Raw genomic sequence first — 10906 nt, 5'->3', positions numbered from 1 at the left:
CACATTGTGTTACAGCTATGTGTCTACTTAGCCTCAGAAGCAAGGACCTTAAAAGCAAGGACCACAGTTCTATTTTCAACGTTCCAGCTTGAAAAGTAGTGGCCCATACACCAAAAGAACTGAAGCGGAGTGACGGTTGTATCAGTAAACTGCAGCTTTCTGAGGAAAACACCCCAGGAGATCTGGAAAATCAAGTATTACCAGTAATCCTTGAATATGGGGCTTCTTCAAGGGAACTGATTGCAAGTAGCCTTTCCAAATAGATATTTAGAGAACCATCATATCCAAATTACTCTCATCAAATTTTCAAGTGCTTGTAAATCTCATTTCATTTCAATGAATGAATATACAAGATACTTATTATTACATTTGGGTTGCAATCTTGACATAATCGTAAAATAGTCAAATGACCAGGAGTGAACAGCTAAAGTTAAAAAAGAATAGAGGTAGAGTGCTGCAGATAGAAAAAAAAAAAAAAAGAAAGAATGAGCCACACTTTTAAGAGCCAAGAAAAATCCTGAAAGATCCAGGGATAGTGTTGAAATACAAGTGGCTTGTGAATTGTCAGTGGAGGGTTTCTATTAAGCTGTGGATTTAAACTATACGAAGGAGATATTCAGATTAAATTTAGGAAAAAACTTCCCAATATCAAAGGCTGTTAAATGGTAGGAATTATAAAGTAAACTTACGAGTCAAAAGAAAAATACTAACCTGTACATTAGAGTTCTGAATGTAATACCTCCACAACATACTGCCAGATGGCTACAAAAGAATAATGGTCCCATGTGACCCATAGTAACAAAAAGGGAGGAGAGAAATTTTAGGAAATGCTTTTCCCATGGTGGGTGGGGGGTGGGGTGGGGCTGAAAACAGAAGTCTAAGGAGTTCTACTTATGGAAAATCCTACTAATGACCTTGGAAGATTTTACTAGTCTTGGGAGCAATGCCATTTGCACCCAAGTCACTGCTTTCTGGAAAAATGAAGAGATATATCCTACTATAGTTTCCATAATATTCTTTTCATAAAGTCCAAATTGTCTGAATACTCTTGAAATGTCTACAACACCAAATTTTCTTAGCAGGGGTGTTTAAATTCAAATATGTTCAGTCAAAATGTTCTACATTGATTTACTGATTAACACTAAGGAGAAAAAAGACAAGACACTTTGCATCACAATTTAAAATGTGCAAGGAAATTAATTAGGATAAATATTTATTTCCACATAACATTTCTTAGTTGTGAAAAACACAATATCCTAGTCACATTTACACATTACTTGAACTTTGCAATAAATTACATTCAAGATATTCAGTAATTTTGACCAGGAATCTGAAATTAGGAGGAAATATATAACACTACATTTTTTCTTATATTTTATATGATTTCAAAATATTAGGATTAACATAGAGATAGCATTAAAATTCACACAAGAACAAAATGACTATAAAAATACTCAGAAATACAGAATTTCATTGGGTATGATTGCTTATTCAAATAAGTGATCATGTGAAGATTTTAACTCACTATGATCATTTGTAACAGAACAGTTATTAATATATTAAAACACCAGGAGGCTGCTTTTGGGACTGACTGGCATGTACAGCTAGTCTAAATCATACAACAATGGGAATGTTTACAATATGGTATCTGTATTATAAAACACACAAAGTTGACACACTTGGAATGGAAAGTTTCTGTATTTTCCTTGGCATTTATAAACACAGACTGTATTAACTGCAAATTATTCTTATAGTTTTTAGGTTTATATTCCATGAAACAAATGGCTCCTTAAAAGATTGTGAAGGGAGTTTTCAGAAATATCAAAATGTTGAGTCTTATGGAGGCTTTGTTGGGTTTTTTTATTTCCCTCATAAGCTTGATCACAAGAGGATTTTTTTTTCACCTTTCATGTGCACTTATACAGAAAATATGTAATTAATAGTTTGGAAAAGCCACGGGGCTCTGAATTATCGTAAAATTGGACACTGCAGATCATAAGATTGATGATCACTGGTCATTCCTAGGAAATAAGAGCACTACAAGATTCCATCTTTATTAACTTCACACTATCTAAAATGAAATGAAATAATGTATTTTTAGTAATGCTCAACAATTTTTAACTTTCCTTCCTCTTGTGCAAGCTTAGTAAAAATGGATTCTTTCATATGGACTGAAATTCCTACAGAAACTTCTCAAACAGAATCTGAAATATTCATTGAAAAGACTATTTTTCTACAACATGCATTCAATTAAAAAGTGGAAAAGAGCTTTGCAGAAGAGAAAAATATAGTTGGAGACCTGTCAGTCTAACAGTAGAACATGATTCAGAAGCAGCATTAAGCAGTACGTGACCTTTAGCAGCAGAATGAATAACTATACAGGAGTGAAATTTCAGGTACAAGGACTCACCATGTGGCCTTCCACGGGTGTGTGTAGAATAGGTTTATTTGGAAAACATTTGTTTTTAACGGGAGAGAAATTTAATGTCATATTTCTGATAAAGGTTTATATTGAAAAATCTCACAAAACTTACAAAGTTTTCCTGAAGCATTTCCTACAAGCCTAGTGTTTGATGGTGTAATCACAACTTGAATTGTTAAGCAAACACTACTTGACTCTGCATTAGTTTCTGATTCTTCTAAACAAGTTGTGAACAGGTTTCTATATATTTTTTCCAAATGACTTTAAGTTTTAGTTACATATAAACTCTTAAGTATTAAATGTATCATAATAAATCAAGGAAATGCATAAATACAATTATTAAAAAATGCTTCTAAACTAACTTTTCGATTTGGGTCTTTTGAAATAAGTCACTAATGCTAAGCTATAAAAAATAAAAAGGAGTAAGACTACCTTTCAAAATTCTTCTGAATGAAATTATCAGGTAGCTTCAGGTCACTAAAGTAGGAAAATACAAACTAGGTAAATGTGAGATCTCTTTAAGAAAGCTATTGCTCTCATAAAACTAACCATGAGAATCCAGTGTTTACAAATGTCTACAGAAAGGAACACAGATTCTTGCATTAGCTATTGTATATGCTCACAAGGGTGTCTCACTGTTCAGAATTTTAAACACAGAAATGAAACAAGTATTGCACTACTTACAGTATGAAGGTGGATTTGGGATGAGAGACAGAATTTACAATACATGATCAAAGCAGTTTTATTAATAATTGTGGCACTCTTCTCATATATACGTAAAAAATAAATTGAAGATCAAGTCATAGACAAGTCTCCCTGTCAACACCTTTCCCTGAGTCAGCTTTCTTCTCTTTTCGGCTTTCAGTGCTATGGGGGCGGGGTGGGGGGAGAAAAGGAGAAATTTATTACTGCCATCCCGCACGGCTACTGTGAGATCTGCTTGCTCAGACACAAAACCCATCAACCCCAAAGCACCACATGGGCCCTTAGCATGGCTCTTTCATGCTGCGAAGCGTAGATAGATAGCAACAGTTAAAATCCTCTGCCCTCAGTGAGGTAGAAACCAAGAACTGCAGAAAGGGGGACATTCAAAAAATAAGAACTAAAAAACAAAAACCAGACATTTTAAAACAGTTCCAAAAGCATGCAAGATTGATACCATCGTCCCCATTTGGCCAAAGGAATTACTGATGGTTGCTGAAAATGCCGGTGCTGCCCCCATCTCAAGAAAGCACTGAACCCAATGACACCATGAGATGCCACGGGAGGTATCTCGGGGCTCGCTGCGAGGGGCTCGTCCTTTGTGCACACACTGGATCCTGATCTTTGGTGAGCACCGTGTTGTGGTCAGCAGGACAGAGACATCTCCACTGGTCTAGGGGATGTGCTCAGCCCCACACACCGCCCTCCAAACACCTGTGCAGACCAGCCTTCGTCCTGGCCCTCACCTCATTCCTTCCAGAACCAACTCATTCCCAAGTGACTTCTGTCTTGTCTGTTCTCCAATGAACTTTATGGGCTGGGCAAGCTGGTAATAAGATTCTACAATTTCTGTCTATGCTTTTTTCCGATATTTGTCCAATGAACACTTTTCCTGCTCTTGCGTTGACAGTTTTCGTGGAAAATTTGAATAATGTGTTCACAAGCGGAAAGTTCCCAGCAGGAATAAATACATGCTTCCAGAGGGGCAGAAGCTCTCACTCCCCAGTGACTCCCAGCACAGGGCAGAGCCCCCCACACCTGCGGCCCCCCTGTGTCCCTCCCTGTCACCTGGGGCTCTGAGCCGGAAGAGCCCACCCGTTTTTACCGGTAACTTTGTCCCTTAATATAAATCTATGAACTAGTTGGTGGTGGGGAAACCCTCAGTTTTACAACTCTTCTCAAAGTAATAAAGTGACAGTTAAAACCTTCTTCTTCTTTTTTTTTTTTTCTCTACGCGGCCTCCTGCGCAGCTTTCTTAGTGGTCAATAACTCAAACACATTCTATGAGTGTGTTTTTTAAAATTGTTTTTCCTCCAATTCAAGCTAGAAACAGCCCTTCTCAGTTGTCACTGCCACCCGGCACCATCAGGTAAGAAGTGCCGGAGCTTCTGCCATGTGTGGCAGGCCGCCAGCGCTGAGAGCTGGTGTGAGCGGGTGGCTATGGCACCCACGTGTACGCCTGCCACACTTCTCAGCACACACTACTTACAGGTCAGAGCAAAGCAACTTTTCTCCCTTTCCTTTCCTTCTTCCCCAAGAAGAGATGACAGTGTGCACATGATGTGTTGAGAGCCTTAACTCTGTATTTTTAACTACCCTATCTGCATGACTCACTTTCTTCTACTTTAAGTGCATTTCATATGACAAGTGTCTGCTACCCTACTTTCCAAATTAACTTTTTCTTGGGCTTTACCTGGCTCCCACACAAAGCCAGCGGAAAAGGGCGGCGCGGGGGCAGTGGAGGAAGCCTGGACGGGAAACTGGAAGGTTACGTTCAGTTCCCGGAAGCCAAGGATCAACTGTGGGACCTTGGACTCGTTATTTAATCTCTCTGGGACTTGGTTTCCTCGTCTGTAAATTAGTTTTGGACTATATGGTCCCTAAATTCTCCTGTAGCTCGAATGCCAGAATTCTGAGGCTGGTATTCTCAGTTATAAGGAAGCTAGAATAAAAGATCGTCTCTGTAGGAGATGGCAGGGACGGAGACATACAGGTCTCTCGACACAGGCCCGGTTCCTGTGTGCATGATGCTCTGCTCCGTCACCTTTTTAGAGACCAGCACATTCCCAATGGCACTATTAGTCACCGAGCAGTGAGAAAAGATTCAGAATGTTGATTTAATTCACAGGTGTGCTTCCTCCTGATGTCCTGCTTTGGTCATACTGGTTGTTTGGTTACAGAACAATAACCAGTGAAATGATCGGGGGGTTTTCCCCCCTCTTTAAAACCAGTGGTTTGGGTATCAGATTAGATTTCAACAAACTACGAAGCAGAAATTTTATAACCAGGACGTCTATGAAAAATACTATTGACCTGAACGTATCTTCTTACTGTATGGCTATTACTCTCTTTATTCCTTGTTACATTCATTTTTCAGGATTCCAATCAATTCTAAACTTTCACTGTAATAAACATATTACTTATACTTATTAAATATGTATCATATCTATGGTATCGACTGCAATAGACATATATTACCTATCTATTAAATACTAGGTACTCTGCAAAGACCAAGGGATACAAGGTAGATGAGACAGCGCCCCACCCTTTGAGGAGTTATAATTTAAAATAGAAGGAAATAATACTTCAGGAGAGAGCAGAACATGACCTGCTACCTTCATGCTGCCAAGCAATCTATGAAACTGTTATGTTTCGAACACTCCAAAATATTTGTTATGAACAACATTTACCAGTCATGAGAGGGCATAGGCCTGGGAAATCGGCAAAGAAGGAGAATCCGGGATATAAGAAGGTGGTGGGAGTGGGTAGCCAGAGGGGAGCAGAGAAGGTGGTCCCAGAGCTTAACCTCTGCCACCAGGGCAAAATCAAGTGCTGTTTTTCCCAAAGTTGCCAGCTACCTTCCCAAGAAATGTCAATCTTGGGTGTCATTTTTATAAAACATAGCAGTTGCTCACCTATTCTGATGCAATGTGGTTTTAATGAGACCTATTTCTGCCGATCCAATTCAATAAGCCACAGAGAAGCTTGTCACATGTATGCATTGCACTGTTGAACAAGGATCAAATTAGACATCCTACTGATGTGGTCAAATTTGCAATTAATTTCTTAGATCCTTCTTTCAGTCAGACTGGATAAAACATTTTTAGCAATGAGAAGTGAATGAAATGATGGAGAAAATACAACTGCTCTTCCAAATTCCACTAAGGAAAAATATCTAGGCTTCTCTGATGCTCTGATAGGCATATGCAGGACCAATAACAAGAGACAGGATGAAGAACGTGGTGGGGGACGCGGGGGGATGTCAAAAACTGCCAGGAAGCCAGCTTAGGTCTCAAGAGATGCAGACTCCGGTAACCTTGGTCTCTAGGTTTTTGGTTTTTTTGTTTGTTTGCTTTGTTTGCCAACAGATACTCTAGCAGTCACAGAATTTTTAGAGTTCCTGGTCATCACACTTCAATGCCTTCGACAGACACACCATGAGAAAGCAATGGCTTTGGGAGGGTATTGTCATTGGTATGGGTGGTTTTAGGATTTCTGGAAGCCACACTGTTTCTGCCAGTTTCTACTGTTATGAAGATAAAAGACATTAGCCATGAACCAAGAGATATTTTCACATGAAAAGCTACAGATTTTATCACATCTAAGGGTAAACTTCCATTCACAATAGTTTGAATCTTGTGTTAGTGGTAACATATGTTCAAAGAACAAGAAACAAGTGGTTATATCAAAATCTAAAGGATGGTCCTAATTAAAACTGGACCTGATTAAAGCCCATTAAGTTGTTTTAAAACAGCTAGGTTTTTCTGATGAAAAGCTTCACTTGCCTTTACTTTAAGGAGTAGCTAAAATGCCATGACATAAAATTTTTTGCTTGAACCCAAGAAAAACAGAGAAAGTGTTTGTACTCTGGATCCATTTAGTTCAGGAAGAAAAGTAATCTGTAAGTTCGGTTGCCTCAAATTTTCCACATATTCCCATGGCTGGCATTTTATTTTGAGCTCATAAACCTGGAGTTCCCATTTAAAAAAAAAAAAAATCAGAGAAATGCCATATTTTTAACGTGAAAGAGTCCACAAGCATATACTCCAATGCGTTTGAGCAATTACCCTTCTCATAACTCTGATTTTCTTCCAAGACTTCTACCAAAACAGAGTTACTGTGAGGATGAGTCTATCAGACTGTAGCGGGGATCTTTGGGAAAGGACGATAGAGCATGTTTTAGAATAAGATATTACTTCTGCTTGAGCCAAGCAAAGAAATGCATGAAGATTTTAAAGCCATGTTAAAGACAGAAAACATCAATCAGAAGTCTTTGAGGGAGCTGACTGTGTAAATTATATTAACCTCTGGTGTGTTAGAGGTAGTTGTGGGGTGGGGGAGGGAGGAGAGAAAGAGAGAGAGAGAGATGACTAATCCCCAGCTTTCTGGGATGAAGACTCTGCACATTCACTGTTTGTCTTTTTGGGATAGAGATGACACGGAAGCGGCATGCCATTTTGGGGTGACAAAAACCAGCAGTAAGAGATATTCTGTAAGTCTAATGTAGCATCTTTTCCGAGCCCATGTTTCCAAACATTTCTCATGAAGCCAGATAAAGCTTACAGGTTTGGAAGCATGTGGTGCATAAATGGAAGCTCCCAGCTTTGCAATTTCTTAATTCAAAGGAAAAAATTTTCTTTTTTCCAATATAGAAATTTGATGTCATTACTAATACAGTTCTGTGAGATTTGTTGATTTATATATGATGCATTTGTATAAGTCATGTGGAGAAAAAAGTTCACTCAAGCTTCAAACCTTCTTAAAGAGCTGAGTAGTTATAGGAACACCATAAACACTCAGTCCAATACTGGATCTAAGCCCAAGACTCTCCATGCCTTTTGCCTCCCCAAAACTCACACAGAGAACATAGGCTGACCAAGTTTCTAGAAGACACCATTTAACATAAGGAAATACAACCAAGGAATAGGTTTGAGGGAGGGGGTCTTACCTTTGGGGAATCAGCTTCTAGAGTGATTAGGAAGGGGAGCTTATGACAAAAATGTAATATAAAAATTAAGTAGAAAAAGTTAATTTAAGGTCATGAAAATAAAAGAAGTTAATAATTAAACACTGTCCCCAATCCCTCAATCACTCTTTAATAAGAAGAGCTATTAGCATAACATAGAGATCTTTCTTCAGATCAGCATCTAAGAAGACTGGATGGTTTGAACTCTTATTTATAAATTCTGGAAAATTCAATGGAAATCCTGTGATGACTCCTTATATTTAAGGACACACTCTTCCCCCAGCATGCATTTAAAACTTAGCAACTATGGGAGTTGTTTGTAATGTTTGTATACAGAGAAATAAGAATGCATAGAACTTTCTGGAGCTGAAAGTTTCAGAATAAGGAAGTTAGGGAAGATTTTCAGGAGGTTGGAATAGGGACCTGGAAATACACTAAATACGAAATCACCATTGCATGTGCATATGAGGTTTCAGAAAGGACAATGGGGGAGTGCAAAGTGTGGTCAGACATCTAAGAGGGTCCTGGAAAGTGGGTGATGAGGGAATATAATGGAATCTTACTGCAAAAGAGTAGGCCAAATGAATGTCCAAAAATGCCATGCATCAGGACTCATTTATAGCACTGTTTCTCCCCCGTCATGGTTTTGGAGTGAGCTTTTAATTTGAAAGGGAGATGTTGAAAAACAAACCAACAGATGTGCCAATTACAATTTCCACCTACTTTTAAAAGAAGTTTCTGAAATATATTAGACCTAAATTCAATGGAAACCAATACTATTCTTTTCCTAATGGATTCTTATGTCATAAAATGACTGGGATCAGTATAAATTCACATTACTTTGGAATTCAAACCTTTTAGAAGGAAAGCTTGACTCCTTATCTTTTGAGTTATCGGCAGTCATCAGAAGATTCCTCCACAAGGCAGTCTTTGACATTTCATCGGAAATATTGATCACAGATGGATCATCTCTAGATAGTTTACCCAAAATGAAATTAAAAAATTAAATAAGTAACTGTGGTTGTGTAGAGATAGATACTAAATATAGGACAGTCTTGTGCCTGTATTTTTTGATAGTTATAAAATAAGGAGTATTCTCATAATTACTTTAAAAAATCTGTGAAAAATCAAAATCAAAATCAAAGATTCTAGTTATATAGAAACTGGTTTTGGCTACTGTTTCCTAATTCATTTCAAATTACAGAGATGGGGCTCTGTGTGTTCATGGCTTAGCCTCTTGCCCCAACATTCATAACTCTCAGACTCAACAGTGGCTCTCACCTGCTCAGAAAGAGCCTGGTAGATGGACCACAGGCTCTGACCCTTCCCTCACCCTCCAGCTCCGTCTCCTGCCATTACACCCCTGGTTCCTTCCTGTCTAGCCACAATGCAATGGTCTCCTGACTGTTCTGGAATACTACAGGCTTGCTACTGCCTCGAGGCCTTGTACTTGTTCTTCCTTCTGCCCATAACGCTCCTTTACATGGTACAACTCTTTCCCTCCTTTGTTTAAATGTCGCTCACTGAGAGAGACCTTTGCCGACTACTCTATATAAAATTTCTGTTTCCATCCCCTCAGAATACCCTCATCCTTTTTTGCTTTTTGTTTTCATTGCACTTTTTACCATCTAAAGTACTATAGTCTGTTACTTGTTCATTTGTTTATTTTCTGCCTCCCCTACCTCTGTCTATTCTACTCGAACATAAGTTTTATGAGGATGAGGTTTCTTGACCATTTGTCTGCGACTGATCCCCCAAGACTCAAACAGGGCCTGACACTTGGTACCCACTCAACAAATATTTGTTGAATAAATGAAGGCAGTCTGTGTATTTGGCAGAAGTCTTTCCAATATCAGGACATGTACAATGCTGGGTGCTTTTCTTGCATTTTAAAATGGCACCAATTATAGGTGACATTCAGAACTCTCTAAAATATCCCCAGGGCTAGAAACACAACCAAATAGCAGCAGAGATAAATCACAGGCCAAGTCAAAGAAAGTTTCTAGTGAGAAAACAGCACTCTTCTTACTACCCGTGGAAAAGATAGCCTGCGGTGTTAAAAAAACCATGTTCTAGAGAAATCCTAGGCTGCCCTCACATGACCCTCATTGGTGGTTGTTCACAGAGGGCAACAAATTAGACTTTTCAGAGGAACACCAAAGGTCTGGGGCAAAACTCTGGGTCTCACAAATTCCCTCCTTTCCCAGTTTGGACACACGTTCTTTAGTTCCTCAAATCCAGCAGCCCTTAGTGACTCAAAGCATGAGATCAACCAGTTTCCCAAAGAATATTATATGAATACATGTTTTTCATGATATTATGTGACAAAGAGTCTTGTAAACAAAAGAGTTTAGAAAATGCTGGCTTAAATAAAATTAAACTTAAAAAAAATACCCCTTAGGTTCTTTAATATTCCAGCATGCGTTGTGAATCTCCAAACTGGAATGCAGTATGGAAATGCGTCTAACCAAAAAATCCCTTCAAGAGGGGTACCACATGAGACTAAGTTTCTACAACATACACGTGGAAATATATTGATTTGACAAAACAACCAACAGGATTTTAAGCTTAAATATTGCTAAAAAAAAGATAAAATGACTTCCCCTGATTATATGGTAGATAATTATATTTTAAAAACCTAGGGAATGTGGTTTTACAGCAGACTCTGAAGATCTAGAAGATTCCAATTTTTTTGTCAATACTATGATAAATTCCCTCCTCAAAGTTTTCTCTCCTTTTTTTTTTTACTACCATGGACTTAAGTTATCCTTAAGCACTTTGAGACCATATATATATATATATATATATATATATAT

General features: G+C 38.3%; 1 protein-coding gene across 3 annotated transcripts in view; it reads right to left on the bottom strand.

Moving 5' to 3' along the window:
- Window positions 1-3222: 3222 nt before the first annotated feature.
- SLC4A10 (solute carrier family 4 member 10) overlaps window positions 3223-10906 on the bottom strand; it is a 299454-nt gene continuing 291770 nt past the window's right edge. For all 3 annotated transcript variants that reach the window (XM_044913311.1, XM_044913312.1, XM_044913313.1), the window contains 2 exons: window positions 8945-9061; window positions 3223-3289 (listed from right to left, as the gene is read on the bottom strand). In XM_044913311.1, the coding sequence (XP_044769246.1) occupies window positions 3223-3289; window positions 8945-9061 (184 nt within the window). The remainder of the gene's footprint in view (window positions 3290-8944; window positions 9062-10906) is intronic.

This window comes from Neomonachus schauinslandi, chromosome 3, assembly GCF_002201575.2.
Source record: "Neomonachus schauinslandi chromosome 3, ASM220157v2, whole genome shotgun sequence".
Lineage (NCBI taxonomy): Eukaryota > Metazoa > Chordata > Mammalia > Carnivora > Phocidae > Neomonachus > Neomonachus schauinslandi.
Note: the sequence above shows the minus strand (reverse complement) of the source record. Positions and strands in the feature narration are given on the sequence as shown.